We start from the raw sequence: 21,491 nt of genomic DNA, 5'->3' as shown, positions 1-21,491 counted from the left end.
GCCCAGTACTTCTGGTGCTTGACCGAAGATGGCCAGCCTATTAGATAGACGTGCATCTCATGGAAAGTTCTCAGTAGCAACATGCCAACACACTTTCTTTATCACTCTCCATTCACTCATCCATTTTTAGAAAACTAACGTGGGCTCTAAAATTTTAAGATTTCTAGGAAAGCCTTGACGGGAAGTCAGGAGGGTAGTGGGTGATATCCTCTCTAGTAGCCGATCAAATTGATACGGATGCTGGCGAGCAGCTCCCTTGGCCTCAAGCCCAACCCATGATCTGTGTGGTCCGGGCCGGTATGGTGCCTGAGGCCTTGTGGTAGGAAAGCACATGGATCAGTCGAACTTGTAAGAAGCCCACGGACATGTTAAGTGCACAGTCATGAACATTTGGTCTTTCACTAAAATTTCTGAAAATAACCTCTCGTCTTTTTAGATAGGGAAGATACTTCGAAGAGAGAGGCTTTTTCAAAAACCAAGAATTCCGTGCTTGAAAAAGCACTGCGCGGGGTGCCTCGGTGGCTCGGTCGGTTGAGCGACTGACTTTGGCTCAGGTCATGATCTCATGGTGAGTTCGAGCCCCATGTCACCCCATGGCAGCTCTGTGCGGACAGCTTGGAGCCTGCTTCTGATTCTGCATCTCCCTCCCTCTCTCTCTGCCCTCCCCCACTCATGCTCTGTCTCTGTCTCAGAAATAAATAAACGTTAAAGAAAAATTAAAAAAAAAAAAAAGGAAAAGCACTGTGCATGTCACAGCACATGATCTAGTCAGGAGGCAGTAAATATCGACCACGATCAGTAAGCCATCAATGTCAATTCTCTGAGCTCCCGCTGCAGTGCGCACACACTTGCCAGCACATGGCAGGCCTAGTATTTAATTGGTTCTCCTGACTAACGAGAGAGACAGACAGACAGACACATGCGCACACATATACCCGGACGTCAGCTGCGCTGACGGTACTGTGTCAGTATCAATAATCACTCAAGTTACAGAGACTTATTATTCAAATAAAATGCAGGCAACTAGGAAGATGAGGGAGAAATCTCTAGACTGGCCATTCTCCCACCCCGTGTCCTTCCAGGAATAAGGACACCCCCTTAACACGGAACACCCGTTAGGATCAGAGTTCTACAGAAAAGCTTTCCTTTCTGTTGCTCCCCATTTTCCAGGTACTTGCAAAGGTAATCTTTGCTATCTGTGTTCTTACTTCCGTCTCTTCCTGCCCCTCTGACAAGGATCTGGGAAGAATTTAGGTGATGGATACTTTTCAGAAGCAAAGATGCTGACCTTGAGTCCAGAAAGCAGAAAGGTCTGGAACCCCACTCAGCACCACTGTGTACCAAAAGGGGTCCTCCAAAGACACCATCTCCAGCCCTGCTTACAGAAGCGGAGGTTCCTGAGATGTACAGGCATCTGGGTCAAAACGTACATCCCTTTTGACAAGCCTGAGAGGTCCCCTTGTTCTTATCCAGGGTCCCTGGCTTATTACAACAACACCGCCCTCCACATCACGACTGCTGGGGCCCACGCAAGGGCAGGATCACAACACCACCTCTGGAGTCCCACAGAAACCTCGGATGACCAAATAACCAAATGATGTGTGCGGATCAGAAACCCAGTCACTGTCTTTCAATTAAGCTCAATGGTTTTATAATCATATCAGGGTGACAAGGGATTTGTCAGCAGTGTGCAGCTCAAAATGCTAATTGCAGGGAAGAATGGGCAGTTGGCTGAACTGCTGTTGAATATTCATTAAGCAATCTTAACTGATTTATATACTGCCCTCATTTAAATTTAGTGCCATGCCTGCTAATAATCCCATTTGTTTTCATGTCGTTGAGTACAGAAATCACATTAATATTTACTTTTGTGTATGGATCCGTCGTAGTAAACAATGTATGAATCAAGAGCCACTTATAAATAGAAAGTTGAAAACATTCATGTGCCTTCAAAGAAGATGATTGAGAGCTGTGTTAAAAAGATGTGGGTTGGTTTATTAGGGCAAAATGTTTCTAGAAATTCAAGTGACAAAGACAACAATAGAAGGAAAAGGCTGTGGGTGTTGTCGGGCTTTTCCTCAAAGAGGAATGTCTGCTTGAAATAACTCAGGGGTCTCACTTGGAAAAGAGCCCACTCTGAGTTGAGATTTCTCATAGGCAACCATTCACTTGCCGTTCGGTTTCCTCTACTGTATGTGAAATGATTGCTAGCTGAGTTTTATAGTCTCTACAGGAAGGAATCTTCTAGAAAGAAAAAGTCGGAAGAAGTCATAATTGCACTTCTCATTTTCATATTCTCCAAACCGGGAAAGAAAAGGACATGTGTTCTGACAAATATCAAAGTCCTTTTGGGAATAATCAAATGACATATTTCACCTCAGGACAATTCTGCAAATCTTGGGACATATGGTTGTTATACTGTGGATAAGTTAGGGCCTGTCAGAGGCGAGGAGGAGATGAGGGGAAGAAGGGGAGAGAAAAGCAAACCAAACCATGAAGACAGATGAGGCGTGAGAGAGGGTACACCAATCAACGAGGAGAAAATGTTTCTAAATATTATGGGTCCTCACATGGCTAAGAGAGATGGCCCATTCAACTCTTGTTAGAGCTAGATGTGACAAAAATCTGATTTTTGCAGTGAGAATTTCACTGGAGGATACAAACTGCCTGCCATTAGCATCCAAGGAATGTAGGTGACAAAAGTCACCTCCGAGCAATACACTTTCATGCTAAACATTAAGTTTGCCAAGCAATCCTTGGAGACTCTTAGGAATGACTGAAGTGCTGGTTAGTATCTTCCAGGAGATAAGACAGCAGGGGTCATTTTGTCAACCACATCTCAACGGACCAAGAACCTGAACTGGCAGTTTTTATGTTGTGGCTGGCTTTATGGATGTGAGCTCTAGACAGTACTCAGTCTTCCGAGCTATTACCCAGAAAAGAAGGCTTGAAGTCAGGGGCTTTTTAATTAGCTGTCCCACACTGAGTTAGGACCCTGGCCTGGAATGTTCTGAATTTCTGGCCTAAGGCTTAAGGGACTCTCTGCCTCCGCTTGCCACTATTTTAAGGCACCAACAGAATCCCCCACTGATGGAGGTGGTTAATGGGGACATGACGGCCCAACCCATTTTGGACAGGAGGTAGGAAATGAAAACTCACATTTAATTCACTGCACATATGATCCAACATCTGTAACATAAAATAGTCTGGTAAAAATTTTTTGGCAACTATCTGTGTCATTAACATGCCGACTGAACTAAGTCGGTCAGACTCTAGCTGGAAGTGTGCTATTGTAAGGATCTAGCGAGGTATTACATGCCTCTTCACTAACCAGCCCCGTGATAGTCCTTTTAAAATACATCTGGGAAAGAGAAAAGTTGATTTAGACATCCCACCATCAACCACGTTCAATTCCAAATGATTTAAGAATTTAACATGAAAATTTGAAACCATAAAAGTACCAAAATAGATCATTTTGGAATGGAGAAAGACTTTCTAATGATGACTCAAAATCCAGAAGCCAAAAAAAAAAAAAAAAAAGACGTTTAAGGATAAATTTGATTATAAGAAGTCCAAGAAGCAACATGAACATAGTTAACAAACCACAGATTATGGAAAAAAAGTATTTGCCACACTTACTGCTGACAATAATGTCTCTCTTGATTAGATAAAGACCAACAATGCAAAGGAAAAAGGAGCAAAAGACCAAGAGTTCAGAGCTTAACAAATGCAAATGGCACAAACATGAAAGATGCAGGGGCATCAGTCGATGGAGCAGAGCCTCAGACTTCGGCTCAGGTCATGATCTCACAGTTTGTGGATTCGAGCCCCGCATCAGGCTCTGTGCTGACAGCTCAGAGCCTGGAGCTTGCTTCAGATTCTGTGTCTCCCTCTCCCTCTGCTCCTTCCCCACTCATGCCTTTTCTCGCTGTCAAAAAATAAAACATTAAAAAACAAAAAGGAGACGAAGAAAGATGCCCCACCTCACTCAGGATTAGAGAAAACACACTCCAGCTACACGAAGACACCATCGTTTTCCCCTGGGTGGTTGGAATAATCGCTCCCATTTGACAACACACTCTCCTGGGGAAGCCGGAGAGAAACAGGTGCTCACGGTGTCGCTGATAGAAACTGCCCTGGGTATGGCACCGGGGAGGGCAATTTGGCGCCATCCGTCAAAATTACAAATGCATGTAGCTCCTGGCACAGCCCATTTCCGAACCTTATCCTCAGACAGACTTGTCCACTTGCAAAATGACATAAAGTTATTCACCCTAGTATTGATTGTAATAACAAGAGACTAGGAACAGCCCAAAATGACAGCCATATAGAGGACTGGTTAAATAAATCATGACAACTATACAAAGGAATACTGTGCTTCTGTAAAAGAAAAAAAAAAAAAGGAGGAGGAAACCATATGCGCATAGAAAAAAATCATGTTAAGTGAAAAAAGCAAGGTGTAGGATAGTGTATGTGGTGTTCTACTGTATAAAAGGAGATCTGGTGATATAGATTCATATTTGCTTACACACACACACACACACACACACACACACACACACACCCCAACTCCAAGGTCTCGAAGAAGAGACAACAAACCAGCAATCATGCTTACCTACCTATAACGAGGTAGGGAGCCTGGTGGGTAGGTGACAGAATGGAGATATAATGGTATATATAATATTAACCTTTTTGATTTTGAACCGTGTCAAGTATTACCTAATTCAAAATTTAAATCAACTACTTTTTTTTAAAAACTACATACTTGGATCTGATTTTTATTATTATTTTTTTTTTTCTCTTACGTTCTGGGGAACTAATCAGTGGTCACTTCTTGCAGCCACTGTCCTGCTTTTATGGGTTCTGTCCACCTTGAGACTATACAGGCCTTTTCCTCCCACTGGGGCGGAGACTGTTTAAGGCAAATGAGGTCAGACCAAATGGGGAAATGGAAATTACCTTTAGGTTTCTGTGCAGAGACTTTGCAACAGCTATTTTTAACCATTTGAAGGCTCGCTATTCAGGCAGCTTTTTGGGCTCTTTTCCCAATCCCTGCCACATTTTGGGCAGGATACGGACCAGAACGGGAAACGGGAGTGGATAAAAAGAGGCCAACGCAGGAGATGGTTGTCTGGCCTGGCTTCCCTGTTGCATCCGCAGCCTGGTAGAGGAGGGCAGGGCCCCTGTCCTCTGCAGGGCTTTTTATAGAGCAGCAAGAGGACAGAACTGGGTCAGGAGGCTGCTGCCAATGCTCCTGGGATAAAGAAGGAGGGAGGAGAGGGGAGAATAGGCTGGTGGTCTTCAAGCCCTGTCAACAGAGTACGGCAGGGCGGCCCACATAAGGAACAGGAGAGATTTGAGGACAGGATGTCTATCCGGCCCACTCCCCATCATGGATTGATGAGCGCAGCACAGTGTTAAGGGGCCATGCTCCGGACTCAGACTGCCATGTGGCTGTCTCCGCTCAGCCATCCCCACGGAGTAGACCAGACAAGCAACTTCCCAGAGCCTCTCTCTCCTCATCCTCTTGATGGGGTAATATATCACGTCCACTAAACATTTCACAAATGCTACCTCATTACCTCTTCAGGACAACCCCATGAAAAGGAACCATCACTGGACCCACTCTTCGAGGAGGACATCCAGGCTCAGAGGGCTTTGTTAAGTTGCTCAAGGTCACACAACCAGGAACAGGCCAAGCTCCAGCAGAACCTGTCTCTCTCTGAGCCAAGGTCTGTCTTTCTCTTGCTACTACATTGTCAAAAAAGGCAAGTAAAAGATGCACTTCACAATCAGGCGGATTCTGTTAATACTTACAGCTTTCCAAGATTGTTCTCAACTTGTAGATCTAAATGAAAGTCACTGTGCTCCCTGCACTCCCCCCCCCACCCCCCCCGCCCCAAGCTTCGGGCACTTAGAAGCAGAGAAGAAACGAGAGATCCTGAGCACCTCGTGACAAAGTACATCCTCCCAGGAACTAAAACACATCTCTCATAAGACCACGCCCACATCTAGGGCCAGGAGCATAAATTAGAATAAATCACGGGCCACCCAGTGATGGCATCACTTCTGGGGAGAACACAGATGAACAATGAACACAATGAATACATGAACACATTGGTACATGTATTTATACATTGGTTTTATACATTGGTATAAATACAAAAACATTGTATTTATAACAGACTGGGCATGAATATGAGGCATTTATGTGACATCCAGTGTCCTCTCCAAGATTAGATCTTTGAATCTGAAGCTATACAGAGGGGTTTCTCGTTCAGTTTTAACTTTGGCATGTTGAAAACAGATTAAAAATTGAGGACCTGAGTACATAAAAAGAGATCTTAGGAAGAAATTACATTTCTGGTGTCAGCAGTGACCACTTTTCCCTACAAGGCAAAATTACATCATAGAGCTTAAAAAAGATAGATCACAGAGTTTCTCATTCATCTTCCTCAATTCCCTTGTAACGTACCTTCTCAGATCTCATAAGTGTACTTGATTAGAGTGGATGGGCATCTAAAATTTCATCTCAATACTTAGCCTCAACCATGGGAGAGAAATTACTCCATGTAAAAATTCTTACTGTAAATTCTATAAATTGCTTCATTGAAAGTAATAAGGGACTACTCACCACAGGATACTGATTACTGAATTATCTTAATTGGCAATATTAAAATATTACCATATTAAGTGGAGTTTACCTTCTATAAGCCACATAGAAATATTATAATAGGTGGTAATGTGGGGTGATTAAGATCGCGTGATCAGGACTTCTCGAGATTTATTACAGATCATTACAGAACAATAATTCTTCCCAGCATTCAAGCTACCTAGAACTCATGTGCTTTCGTTTTTGAAAAATTTCACTCTTAGGGAAAAACACATGCTGTATCCCCATTTGCTCATTTCTCTCTCCCCTTCCTACTCTTCTTCCTTATTTATACATTTAGGTTTCTAAAAGCTATCTTTCACTTGTAAGGCTAAATGCATGCATTTTTTTTTAAAGCTCTAAAACATGCAAGCATCTGAAATTCTGGAAAGATAATGGATGCAACTGACATACAGACAAACCAACATAGAAAATTCCCAGTATGCCCCGTTCTAGAAATAAAACCGCCCCCCCCCCCCCCCCCGCCCAAATCACCAAATAAAGCAAAGCAGGCACACACAGGTCATACTTCCATTGCTACCAGCTACCCCACACTCTGTGTTGGTATTTACAATCCTTCCTTTTGGGAGCTGGGGTAGGACAGGTAAGTTGCAGCGTTGTGGGGTCTAGAGGACTTTAATCCCCAGGGCAACAAACAGAACTCTGGCAAGCCAGTCCCGGCCAAAGAGGCACCCCCACCCCCCTAAGCTTGACCGCCCCTCACCTGCTCCCCTTCTCTCCTCTCTCCCCAGAAGAAGGCACTTCACGGAAACGTCTGGGAAAGCCCTTGGACTTTATTTTGTTACACCCTCTAAATAGACAAAAAACAAAAGAGAACAGGTGTAGAAGACAGTACTTTCAATCGCTACCAAGAGTTCCACACCCATGTCCTCCCTCCCACTTAACACACACACACACCCATTATGGGGCTCCAGTTGGGACATTTTCAAAAGAGAAAGCTTACACACAAAGGTGACTGGTTTATCAAGGTTTGTTTGTGCTTCTAGTTAATTAATATAAAATGGGAACTTTGCTCTTAAAAGCGGTCTTCACTCGTTAGAAACCTTCATCACTCCTGGTGTTAATGGTAGAAGATATCCCAAGTCCAATCACTACTGGATTTTCCCTTTCCCATTCACGTATCTAACCTTCCACCTTGACACGAAGCTTTGGCCAACAGGATCGTTTAAAACACCACTGACATAAACAGAACTCAGCTGGAATGTACTGGGGGGTTATGTGAACCTGCCATCCGCCACCAACGTATGTGAATGTGGTGTTGTTAGATCAATCTGGGTTTTTGTCCTTTCTTCATTCATTCCTCTCATCTCAGGACAGTTTCCTGACTCACAACCCAGATTGGAGAACATGTGGGAGAGGCAACTCAGAGCAGGTGGGGCAGTCATCAAGTTACTACCACATACGATGTCCCGTATTTAGTTTCCCATTAAAACTTAAATATCTGCAGCATCTGAGTCTTGCTTCTGGCATTTGAAAGGTACACTTTTGCCACACAAGAAGGTGTTGACTTGATTACATTTAATCCCCTAACTACCTGGGCTGCAGGATTTCACAACAGAATGACGCCTATTCTTTCCAAACTCTTGATAGAAGAGCAAAGACAAACTTGCTTAATAGTGAGGTTCTCTTTCTTTGGAAGTTTTGCTGAATCCCACGTAGAACTCTAAATTCAGGTATATAATTCCAAAGAACATTTGAGAGCTTCTGATCTACTTGGTAGTTTTTATTTCCAGATATGAACATCCTTGAATACGTGTTAGGTTTCTCTTCTCCTTTGTTTTTTTAATGTTTATTTATTTTTTTATTTTGAGAGAGAGAGAGCAAGAGTGAGAGCAGGAGGCGGGGTAAGAAGCAGGGGGCGGGGGGGGGAAGGGAGAGAGGGAGGGAGGGGGGGGAGAGAGGGAGAGGGAGAGGGAGAGGGAGAGGGAGAGGGAGAGAGAGAGAGAGAGAGAGAGAGAGAATCCCAAGCATGCTCAGACCTAATCAGATGTGGGGCTTGATCCCACAGACCACATGAGGTCACGACCTGAGCTGAAACCAGGAGTCGGATGCTCAACCGACTGAGCCACTCAGGCACCCCTCTCTTCTCCTTTAATACAAACTTTTATTTATTTTAATAATTATTGGCTTCTATATTGGATACAAGGGCTTGCCACAGGAACCAAAATTTGGAGAAGTCCCAAGTTGGGAACAGGACTAAAAAGTGGGGGTGGGGGGGAGCAGTGTGCTGTAATTCAGAACTTATCTCCCTCTATTGAGTACATTCTGGAACTGCAACTGTCCTCAAAACATCACGAACATACTCAGTGCAGCGATGAACATTAACTGAAGAAATCACGAGTGTGTTGGAGTGTTTTTGCAAATCTTCATAGAAACTTGAAATTTGCAGCTTTCTAAAATATTTAGACTTCTTCTCAACCCTTAGCCCTACTCTGAATTCTGCCAGATTCACTCTTTCGGGAATTTTGGAGCAGAGCCGGCGATCTCCGCAGCTTTTCCTCACACACAATCACAGGCGCTTCTAACTACCACCCGTAAACTGACAACACTTCACTGAGAAGCAAATGCCATAAAACCAATAACTAATATCTCGAATAATCGAGGGGGCCACCTGAGCAAACCCAAAGAACAGACAAAGTCAACCCTGGAAGAGAGGACACTTAATTCTGAGAAACCCAAAGACAGGCGTTGGTTACGTAGGAGAGACTCAACGCAGGAATCTCCCTTTCCTGAAAAGTCCATTTACTTTAAAAATGGATGCATCCACTTCCTCCTTAACAGAACCAATCCCTTCTTTGAAGGATCATGGAGTACGTTTAAATGGCAACCTTCAGCAGTGAATCCCTCCCTGCTTTTGTCTAATGACTAAGTGTTAGCCTGTTCCAAGAGCTTCGACTGGCATCTCAGGGCCAAACTCGACAGCAGGGGGCCGGTTACTATAACAACTGACAGTTCTTGTAAATTCTGAAAAGGCCCCGAGTAGCCATTTGGGAAACAGTTATTGAGCAAAAAGTTGCCTGGGATCGGCAGCATTAGCTGGCACGTGACCCAGATCTCCTGGCACACAGCTGCAGGGAGAAAGAAAAAAACAGTGCCCACCTCAAGGAACAGCTGGGGACCTCAGAAGGCTCCCCACCCCCATGCCTTTTAGCATCTCAGAGCAAGACAGTTTAGCACCACCGTATCTTAAACTCAAGCCCTCCGAGGCGAGCCGTATTCTGGCATCATGCAACGCACGTTAGCTCTCCCCACTGGCTTGACACATCGTCAGGATCTGAAGGGTTGAATTGTAAAAATTATTCCTAATGATTAAAAAAAAATAGTCTTGAAATACGGCCACAGACGCAGGTCCCAGAAAGGGATGAGTGGCAGGGGCAATCGACAGTTTCAAAAGCAAAAGGGATGCCTGGAATACCAGCGGTCCCATGAGCAGCCTGTTTGCAGAAAAGACCAAGGTGATCCCACAAAGCCACCATAAAACCTGAGTTGCAAACCTGGATTTTTCTAGGCTGGAGAAAAGAATATAAACCTGCTTTTCATTCCTATTCCCTTCCACACACAAGCCACGTAAGAGCATCTTGGACTGACCCAGTGCCATTGTACATGCCAAATCCCCTGGAAAAGAATCTGATTCCACCCACAAAAGTAGACTTTATTTTGCATGGATGAAGGGCAATTTGACAGCATTTTCCCTCTGGCAGTACTGATCATGCCATGACCGAGTGCCTCTATGTCCGCTCGGACACAGAGCTCTGCCCCAAGCATTTGTGGCTTTTCTCTGTTCTGTGAAAATCACAGCTCAACATCCTTCCTCCAAGGAGCCTTTCCTGGCTCTGTCTCCCTCCCACCCCACCCTGGCAGTGGTCAGAGCCCGTTCCAGAGCACATACCCTAAGTCACTACTGCAACGCAGGGGAGCCCAAATGCAGGGGACCCAGGCAGGAGGCTGCAGGGAGGGCAGAGACAGACAGACTGGAGAGCTGGTGGCCCTCTCCCCCCAAAGATTCCCCACTCTTAGCTCTATCCAGCCCACTAATGCCACAAAAGAACATGACAACAATGTTACCACATTTAACATGAGAACCCAGATAGCTGGAGTTTTAAGAAATATCTTCCCATTTCCAAAACAATCCAGATTTAAAAAAATTAATGTTTATTTATTTTTGAGAGAGAGAGAGACACACACACACACAGAGACAGTCAGAACATGAGCAGGAGAGGGGCAGAGACAGAGGGAGACACAGAATCCTAAGCAGGCTCCAGGCTCTGAGCTGTCAGCACAGAGCCCGATGCAGGGCTTGAACTCACAAGCCGTGAGATCATGACTTGAGCCGAAGTTGGATGCCCAACCAATTGAGCCACCCAGGCACCCCAAAACAATCCGGACTTCTAAAAACAGTGTATCTGCGAAATAAAACAGGTGTAGGGGCCACCTGTTTTTGACCTCGATTTGGGATTACCTTTCTTTACCTGCTTATTTACCCCATTAGCCTACATGCTTTCTGAAGACTGGAACTCTGTCTCCTTGCTGGATGGCCAGTGCCTGGTACAAACTAGATGCTTAAGAAAGGTCTTTGAATGAACAAACAACAAAGGAAGGAATAAACAGGCCAGCCAGAAAGGGTCTCTGGTGAACAAAAGCCAACCCTAGGTATGAGTCCCTCTAAAACATTCAAGCTCTGTGATGCCGGAAAAGTCATTCCCTTCCTGGAAGTGGTCTCCTCCCTTGGGAAGAAGGTGGACGCAGTCCTAACACCTTGGCTAGCACCTGCTTCAGCTCTAAGGTTAAATAATATAGCATTTGCTTTGTAGCAACTCAACAGTTATCGGGTATGGGGATGACCCTTTGCTATCTGTGCACAGTCACATGCATGGGAGAAATCACTCTTAATGGTATCTGTCTCCTTTGTGACCTCCCTGGGATGGAGGGGGATGTATGCCTAAATCAAATCAAGTTACTGGAGAGTAAACTGGGAAGTATTGGCTGCTAGAGCAGGTGGGTAGAGAGCATGTACCCAGGCTCATGGCAGCTCTGTCATTGTTTCTGTGGGACTACAGGAGGGATCCATGTTCTACTGGGGCACATGTGGTCAGTCATTCTTTGAGCAGGAGAGGGCCATTACCACATGCCCACACTCAGTGTTCACCTGTATCTGTTTGGTGGAGCCTCCATTACGCCAACACAACCCCCTCCCACAATTAGGGTTTGCATCTCCTCCCTCATATTTTTATTTTTGATAGAGAGAGGGGGACAGAGGATCCAAAGTGGGCTCTGTGCTGACAGCAGTGAACCTGATGTGGGGCTCAAACTCACGAACCATGAGATCATGACCTGAGCTCAAGTCGGGCGCCCAAGTGACTAAGACACCCAGTCACCCCACATCTCCTCTTATTTTTTACACTGTCTTCCAAAGAACAAAGCAAAAAATCATGTCAATAAAAAAAAATTCACTTGTTTTTGTGAATAGCATTTTATAAAAGTAAATGTTTATTCATTTTTGAGAGAGACAGAGAGAGAGCGAGCGAGGGAGCGAGTGAGCAGGGGAGGGGCAGAGAGAGAGGAGAACAGAGGATCTGAAGCAGACTCTGTGCTGACAGCAGCAAGCCCGATGTAGGACATTAACTCACAAACCATGAGATCATAACCTAAGTTGAAGTTGGACGCTCAACTGAGCCACCCAGGTGCCCCTTGAATGGCATTCTTAATGAGGAGGGATCAACACACGGCAAAATTTCTTCAAGTGTAAAAGGTGGGCGTAAAAGAGATCTTTTAATCTGCCCGTGGCGCTAAATCAGTGTTGACTCATCTACCACAGAATTTACAGACGATTCAACCATGTGCTCAAGGGGGACATCAATTTCTCAGATCAGAGCCTGAAATTCTAACACCAAACAAACAAACAAACATGGGTCAGATGTTAATACTGCCACTTGGAGTTTCCATTTTTTCTGCTCCAGAGTCCTTGTAGTTAGCTCAGCCCTATCTGAATCTGAGAATTAACGTTGTTCTACGTTTCTGGAAAGTTCTTTAAGCTAGAATTATGATCCATAATATTGATGTTCAACTTGTCGTCAAGGTAAGATAGCACTGGTTAGCTGGGATAAGAAAGAACAAGTAGGTTATCTGATTCAATACCAAAACTGACTCTGTTTCTCTGACCCCTGAAATTACAGTTGGTCCTGTAAAGTTTCTTCCATGTGATTCTGGCAAGTCCAAACCACAGGATCTTTTCAACAAGTATGTGTTATGAAAACAGGCTATGGAAGGAAGTAAATGCCTCCTGACAGGCTACTCCTCATTTAGGCAAAATAATGTAATGATTAAGCCTTTAAAAAAAATTCTTTTTTCATTTTTAGAGAGAGAGCACATGTGGGAGAGGGAGACGGTGAGAGAATTTTAAGCAGGCTTTATGTCCAGCACAGAGCCCAACAAGGGGCTCGATCCTACGGCGCTGGGATCATGACCTGAGCCAAAATCAAGAGTTAGAACTCACCTGACTGAGCCACCCAGGTGCCCCAAAATAAAGTGATGATTACGACAGTGGGCTATGAGATGGTGGTTCAAATCCAGAATCCACCAAAGATTAACACTGTGACTTGGGCACGTCTACCTGATTTCACCAAGCCTTGGTTTTCTGATGTGCAAAACGTAGTAACTCCTAGGATTTGAACACTGATTAGGGAGCAATGTAATCGCTTAGCACTTGTGCAGTATGGTAAAAACTCAAAAGATTCTTGGCTCTCAAGGCCTTACGATAGCTACTGTAGAGGGGGGAGATTTGGCTCAAAGAGAAAAGAGCTGCCTTCAAAGCAGTTGTCCTCTGGATTGCAGAAAAATTTTTTTTAATGATCTCGGCCAATACTCACAATCCTAAATGGACACTGACATCTTGCTCACAATAGTTAAGCTACGCTACAGAGCAAGTTCATAAATAAACAAGTAGTGTGCCCGAGCACAGTGACTGGACAGCCTGCACAGAGCTCTTCGCCCGGCATCTACCTCAAATTATGCAAATCAAAATGAAACCTTCCAAAAACTCCCCCTTCTTTCTGAGTGGTAGCAGCTGTGAGGCTCCCTGTCTTTTCAGGAACGTCAGCACATTGGTGCCATGTAAACAGCTTGTCTTGGGAAGACAGGGCATCGGGAGCTCTTGGAATGCGTTTCCTGACTGTTAGTAATTCAAAGGTGCATTTTGTTGCCGTCCTGAGTAGTAAGGCCAAAATGGCCCACTTCAAAAATTCTTCCACGTATTGGCTCTCCCTCATTTCTACATAAATGATTACCGCTAGGAACCATTGCCCGGTTGATATGGATTACGATATTTAAACGGCACACACAGGGCACCGTTTTCAAAAGGCAGCAAGCTGTGCCTGTTAGTGGATTTTTCATCAGTTTCATCTTTATTAGCTGCCCTATAACCCTGACCTTTGTTCCAAAACATCTATTTCTTCTGAACTTCACAGCGACTTCTGCATTGCTATGGATGTGGGTTCCTATAGCTCTTCAATACAGCCCTTTGCAAGGAGCATTTAACAAAGAACTGTAGCATCCTATCTCTAATATCTATCTGAGCGAACCAATATCGAAAGGTAAGTTTCTCCCACAAATCCGTGTTGCCGCCTATAAAAATACTGCTCAAAGAGTCCCTAGTGGCCCTCTGGGAATCTTTTCATTGACAAAAAATTAAAAAATACAAATCAGGTCGCTGCCATATTTTTTTCGTTCGGGCCAAATGTGAAATAATGAGATGAATCTGATGGTTGGCCTCCAAAGTTGTTCCTTCAAGGAAACATCCCCTTGGCCAAATGATGCCAGTGGGTCTGAATATTTAAAGATACTTCTGGCAGCACTCAAGGAATATCCATGTGCTCTCCACCTTACCATGTATCCTGGGGGCTGTGGGACTACCTCTGGCCAACGGTAAGCCAACGGTCCTGAAGGATTCCACTTCTGGGCTATGCAATTGAGAACGAGGTGCCTCCTTGATTTTTTTTTTTAATCCCTGCTGAAGCCCCTTGGGAAACATTTGTCCCAGAAAAAGAAGCCCCAAGTGCAAGAGAGCTGCCCAGCTCCATCAGTCTACACACCGATGACCAATGAACTCTGTGTTTTAGACCACTAGGGTGTTGGAGAGTGTCTGTGGCAGCTAATGAACCTTGCTCTGATGAAGCCGGTCATGAGTTAATGAGGCTGACCACCGGGCTTCAAGAAGAGTGGGCTGGCTAAGTCATGCCTTTAACCTAGTTACTTAGGGATCTGCTCTTCTGGAATTGCTTTTAGGCCCACTGGGAGCATCCCCCAAACCCATTTCATTAACCTTTCCTTTTTGGTCCAACATGGTTCTGTTCTCCTCAGTTGGTTCACCTACATTTATACTCTACTGAGCTCCAAACACATGACTTTGAGCTATTTCTAGGATAAATACTTGGCACTTCTGAGATCATTCCGAAGAATGAACTCTAGAAGGAAGTTCCAAAAGCTATTTTCAAGCCATGTTTTAAGCAATGACACATGACTGGAAAGTATACAGCCACACACTGATTATGTGTGAGGGACAGCATTCATTTAGATCTGTAAATCTGGTTTTGTTAAAGAACTTCTTTTCTGGCACACCACGACCCAGAAGTGAATTTTTATTTTTCACTAAAGTCGGGGATAACACAGCTATCACTGCTTGTTTATCATGCACCAGGCCCTGGGATAACCATTTTCCAGAGCACACACCTACTCCTCACGGGAGCCCAATGGGCCCATTTCTGGACTATATTGCAGATGAAGAAATTCTCAGTTCTTCTTCCCACTGGCACCTCTCCTAAGGGGCCTTTTCAAAAAGTTGGTTCACAGTGTTCTATTAGTTTCAGGTGTACAATATAGTGGTTGACCCTTCCTCACATCACCTGGGGCTCATCATGACCAAGTGCACTTCCTAAGGGGCCTATAAATAAACCTTCCCCCGTTGCTACCCCCCAGTGAAATTTTAATACCAATAACGTGCTGTGCTTTTGTGTACTACATGTGTATCTGTGCCTTAAAAGAGTACGTTTTTTCACCTCCCAAGAACTCATGTTCACCCACTTGGGCATAACTGAGCCCCTGCTAACAACACATGCTCTGAGGCCATGGGTCGTGAGCGGTGGATCCTGGCTCCAAATCCAGGCTGTCTGCCTCTGGGCCCAGGCCGCTCCCTCACCGCTCCCCAAGACTGCCTCTTTCTCATCTTGCCTTCCTGTAGCTGTGGTTCCTTCACACCCTTCCATCACGCTTAGGCTAAGGCACATATCCCTTTGGGCGGCACCCCACGTCTTTCACGATCTGGCTCTCGCTGTCCCCCAACTCCAGTGACAGTGAACCCCAGATGCCTGCTTACGATCCGCCAGATTCTCTCCGGCCCCATGCCTGCTCACCTTATTCACTAGGCTTAATCTTCAAGACCCAGCCTGGGCATCAGGCCTCCATGCAGCCCTGCTTTTGTGCTCTCCTGGCGCTCTGGATGTAAGCCTCCAAACGTCCTCCATAGTTGGGAGGAAAAGGGAGTGGCCCTTCTTCCAGTCCATGGCACATGCATGCATGACAGCAGAGTCCTCACTGAGAACCCTCGGCTGGCCGGGCTGAGCTCGCACGCGTGCTTTGTTTCTTTCCTACTACCCACATGTGTATTTCTTTGCTATCCAAGTCAGAATTCTTTTTTCTTAACAGACACCCCTCTCCCCCTGGTTCTAATTTCGCCACTTCTTTTGAAGGTTGAGACACTGGCTGCTTCTGTCTACCTGGCACCTGCATCTGGTCACTTTCCGGGCCCTGGCGGTCCTTTGGGAAAACACCCATTGTCCAGTTTTGTGCATGTGATTCCGATGGCAAAGACCTCACTTCTGGGCTTTACAGTTCATTTAAGAGCCAGGCCTGACAAAAGTCCTTAATGCCTCCAGCAGGCTCAAGGGGTGAACAAATGACCTGAGTCAGTTCTAAGAGACACCATATTGGGGCTGAGATGGAACACTTAAGGGAATTTCTCTTCCCTTCCACGGGGATGGGAGGGTGTATGTCTCATGTGGCCCAGAGGCCACCATGTGGAAACAGAGGGCCTCAGAGAAAAGCCCACACGGGGAGAGCAAATCTGAGACAAGAGGGAGAGAAACACAGGCACACAACACAAGCCGAGCCCTGCTGTTCTGTCTGGTTCCTTCTCGCCAATCTAGCGGGGCCTCGTGCGCCAAACTTTTCAATTCTGTGAATCAACGGATTTTTTCCCTGTGAGCGTAAGGCCGCTTGAAATTGGTTTTTGTCAAGTCCAACACTGTGGATGCTGCTGCTGCTCACTGCTTGGCCCATAGCGGGCACTCAACCAACACTGGCTCCTCTACCTTCCCTGGCCAAAGACAGCAGGGGACGCTCAACAGGAAGGCGCTGGCACAACAGGCCCACTGACCCCACCTCCCATGGATTTGGCCGAATGTCAGTTGTACTAAGCTATCATGGGATGTATGTGTGAGACACGCATCTTAGTGGTTCAAGAAGGTTATGGATTCTAATGTTTATTTATTTTTGACAGAAAGAGAGAGAGAGAATGAGCAGGGGAAGGGCAGAGAGAGAGGGAGACACAGAATCCGAAGCAGGCTCCAGGCTCTGAGCGGTCAGCAGAGAGCCTGACGCGGGGCTGGAACCCATAAGCCACAAGATCATGACCTGAGCCGACGTCGGACTGAGCCACCCGGGTGCCCCGAGGAAGGTTATGGATTCTAGAATGAAAATGCCTTGTATTCAAAACCAGGGTTCACCCCACTTCCTCCAGGACTCTGGGCCAGTCGCTTGACCTCCCTGAATTCCCAGTGCCTGATTTTTTAAGTGGGATAATAGTACCTGCCCTAAGATTTCTTTGGAGAATCACCTAAAACGGTGCCCCCCAAGTGCTCGGCATGGTTCCTGGCACTAAAAGGGGACTCGGAAAACCTTAGCCAGCACTCGTGGAGAAAAAGAAATCAGAGACCTCAGCTTTCATCCTGGATGCATTCAAATGCAGGGTCCACGATTCTGAGTGACCACACTCAGGGACCAGAACAAGAGCTGCAAACGGTCAGTCCCTCAGTGCAGAAACTGCCACCACACTGAGCCGGCTGGAACCCCTGGGTGCCAGGCCTGCCACTGAGGAAACAATCCAGAAGGTGTTGATCTGCCTCAATGCTCCACTTACGTCAAGTCAGCTTGCCAATCACCCGCTCTCACTGTGCCTCAAAAGGCAGAAAAGCAACACTGTCAAAACCGCATTGCCGGCAGGAAATGCCTGTCTCTTCCGCATTGACCCATTTTCTGTGTGAGCTCCCCAATGCTTCCTTCTTTCACATGAATAAAACACAAAAAAGTTGGGACAGAAAACAGGTCCTGGTCTCCTCTAGGCTGTTCTCCTGCTTAGCTGACTCATCCGTTCTAATGCTAATTCAGTGTTACTTTCCTTCATCTCTAAGAATTTTTCTCTGTCGCATTCACTTTTGTATACGGGCACTCAGAGTCTAGCAAAAGATCACGTGTACAGTCTGCTCAAGTTTAAACTTCTGGTTATTTTTTTAAAATTTATTTATTTTTTAAATGTTATTTTTGAGGGGGAGAGAGGGAGGGAGAGGGGGGAGAGGGGGAGAGCATGAGTAGGGGAGGGGCAGAGAGAGAGGATCTGTGCTATCAGCAAAGCCCAAGGCGGGGCTCGAACTCATGAACTGCAAGATCATGACCTGAGCCGAAGTCAGATGCTTAACTGCCTGAGCCACCCAGGTGCCCCACTTCTGGTTAATCTAGCTTTCAATACATACACATATAGAAGGAAGACCTAATTTTTATACACAAATCGTTATTATTCAATACATTTTCTATTCAGACTGAGTTTTTCTAAGGAGTATTATCCTTTTCTGATGGGAAAATGCATCTTGAATGGAAGGGCTGTAAAGCTGTCTTTACCCGATTATACAGTCCTTTCCTCCACGTAGCTTGTAGTGTGGACCTGTGTGTTTTGGCTGGCCCAGTTCCCTTGCAGGCTTGGCCACATATCCCATGGCCTTTCTTGGTCAAAGTGATCTATTCTCAGCAGGGGGGAGGGGTGCATAGGACCAAGACGGGCCAATCGCAAGCAGCCCTGAGGTTTTTGCTACAAGTGCTCAGCACGGGAACCGTTTCACACTGCAGCTGGTATACAACGGTCACCGGTGTGGGGCAGCCGTGCACCGTCTCCGCGCCTCTGTGGGGAGGGTGTGCAACTCAAACTACACAGTCCCGAGCACGGCCAAGACAGGAGTGTGCACAACTTTTGCTACTTCTACCTACGCAGACCCATGTTCGGCAGCTTCCAATATACCAATGGGCTCCAGACCAGTGTGTGTTTGCAAACCACTTGCCCTGGAGAAGGAGCAACGTGGAGGTGGGGCTAGCGTTCCGGGGCTTATCCCTAACACCATGAAATTTGTGATCCAGCAGGTGTGCAGAACTAAGAGAGTTATAGGTGCCATCAGACACTCAAGGAAGCTGGAGATGAATCCTTATCTCCTGGTTCTACTGAATTTGAACATACGGCCTATCTGCCAGCAGATTCTGTCCATCCCACCTTCAAAATGTATCTAAATCCAATGGATTCCTACCATCTGCATTGCTACCCTCATCACCTCCTTCTGAACTAGTTCAATCAGTCTCTCAGATGGTCTCTTTGCTTCTGTCCCTGATCCTCTCCAAGCTTTTTGCAACATAGCAGCTAAGTAATCCAGAAGTTAGATCATAACCTCCTTCTGCAGCAAATCCTACTTATCTCAGGGTGAAAGGCAATGTATTCAGAATAACCCACAAGGTTGTACTTGACAGGACTCCCCTCTACCCCATTTCTTCCTGATGCCCTCTCCAACCACTCTCCCCCATGCTCACGTGCTCTAGCCACACTGACCTCTTAGCTATTCCTGAAAAATGCCAGGCACATTCCTGCCTCAGGGCCTTTGCACATGCTGTTTCCGCCACTTGCAACTTGCCCTACATGGAGCCCATTTGAGTGTCTTTGGATATTAGTCCCTTTTAGATCTTAGCTGGATATCCCTTGCCACTTAGGGCTTCTTTAACTACTCTGAACACTCACCATCAATCCCAGAATGCCTCCCCTCTTTCCAGATTTAGTTTTCTCCTTTACACACTCGACACCATCTTACGTATCCTAGATTTTACTTACGGGCTTTGTTTATGGTCTGTCTCCCCCACTAAAAAGTAACCTCCGGGAGAGAAGAATGTCTGGCATATAACAGGAGCTCAAAATTAACTGCAGGAAAGGCAAGAAGGAAGCAAGGGATGGAAACAGGACGCCTGCTCATCATAGAGGAAGCTTGTTCAAGGCCAGAAGCCTCCTACACTAGTCTGAAAGGTTAAGGTAGCCAGGCCAACCTACCTTGCTCAGTTAAGCTGGCTTGGAGAAGGTAGCTGAAAAATGCACAACTGTTAAGCAGAAGCTGCAAGAAGGCTTCCCAGGGGAAGTAGTGAGAACTAGTTCAAGGACAATGATAATACAGGGAGGACTTAAAATCAGCCGTTTTTATATTCCATGTATTAAATGCCACGGAATACGCTAAAGGTTTCCCTACCACCGGATTTTCAGCAAAAGGCTGTGACAAAAATTTTCAGGTCAAGAAAGGTCATTAGGTAGATACAGCAAAGTGAGAAACGTGGCCCCTGAGAAGCTGGAAACGCTATGAACCTCATTAACTCATTTCCCATAAACTAGAACTTCACATGGAAATGGGATTTGAATCTAGCAAATACCAACGCTGGGATCCGAACCCGGATCTGCCGGATTCCCAAGTGAAAGCTCCCGTGGCACTAAATCTCAAGCTCATCCTAAGTGCCCTGATCTCAGAAGAGGCTCCAGCCCAGCAGCTGCTTCCAGATAGAGCGGATCCCCCCGATGGTGACCCCAGCAACACTCCAGCTGCCTCACCTTACTGAATGAGAAGCCACGGGCTCCCCTCCCCGGGCAGCGTGCTTACGGCAGAACCCAGCCCACACTTCCCCTCTGTGGGTGCAGCCTGGCTTACTCACCTCCAATAAACTAGCACAGCAATGAGAAGGATGAGGCACACGAAGGTCAAGGCTGATACCACAATCAGAGGGATGATCCACTCCATCCTCCCTGGAGAAGGACGGCTTATCATTCCAGAGGTGTTCTTTTCTGCTGCAAAGAGAAACCATGGCAGTTAGAGGAGGGGCTGGTGGAGACGGGGAACAGGGAGCCGGAACAAGATACGGAGCTCTGTACCAGTTTGGGGTGGTTTCCAGAGGACAGAGTTGCCTGCTTCGGCTACCCTAGGATAAGAGGGGTCACCTGTAGCTGGCACCACTTCCTACCAAGTCCCAACCCAAAAGGCGCTTTTTCTGGCACTGCCTGTGGGACGTACTCGCGGCTAGAGGTCAAGATGTTCTGACACAGAGTTGTGTAAAAGACACACATCCAGCCTCACTCCGAGAGCATGGTGACCCACAGCAGCATTTGGATACACCGAAGAAAGGTGCTCCAGTCTGAAGGCAGCATCGCACTTGCCTCTAGAAAGGGACCAGGGCTGGGGGAGGTGGCCGAGAGCCTCTCAGGGTCCAAACTGCCAGGGCCGGAGGGAGGGCCTGAGGGGTTTTACTAAGATAAGCAGCTACAGCAACAATGGTTATATTCGTCACCTGCTCAGCACCCATCACGGCTTCCTCTAGTACCTGTACCCCATTCTGTTTTGCCAAAGCACCTCTCCCTGAAAGATAGAGTCATAGTGGGACAACCAACCAAGCATGGGACTCCCAGTCTCCCAGGCAAGGGGGGGCG

At 46.2% G+C, this 21,491-nt stretch overlaps 1 protein-coding gene across 4 annotated transcripts in view; it reads right to left on the bottom strand.

Moving 5' to 3' along the window:
* PTPRG (protein tyrosine phosphatase receptor type G) overlaps positions 1 to 21,491 on the bottom strand; it is a 712,041-nt gene that overhangs the window by 64,325 nt on the left and 626,225 nt on the right. For 2 of the 4 annotated variants that reach the window (XM_019469872.2, XM_019469869.2), the window contains 2 exons: positions 20,723 to 20,855; positions 7,377 to 7,463 (listed from right to left, as the gene is read on the bottom strand). In XM_019469872.2, coding sequence (XP_019325417.1) covers positions 7,377 to 7,463; positions 20,723 to 20,855 — 220 coding nt within the window. The remainder of the gene's footprint in view (positions 1 to 7,376; positions 7,464 to 20,722; positions 20,856 to 21,491) is intronic. The other 2 variants (XM_019469870.2, XM_019469871.2) reach the window with 2 other exon arrangements.

The sequence above is a fragment of the Panthera pardus genome, unplaced genomic scaffold (assembly GCF_024362965.1).
Source record: "Panthera pardus isolate Hobbes unplaced genomic scaffold, ASM2436296v1 HiC_scaffold_8, whole genome shotgun sequence".
NCBI classification, from domain to species: Eukaryota; Metazoa; Chordata; class Mammalia; order Carnivora; family Felidae; genus Panthera; species Panthera pardus.
Note: the sequence above shows the minus strand (reverse complement) of the source record. Positions and strands in the feature narration are given on the sequence as shown.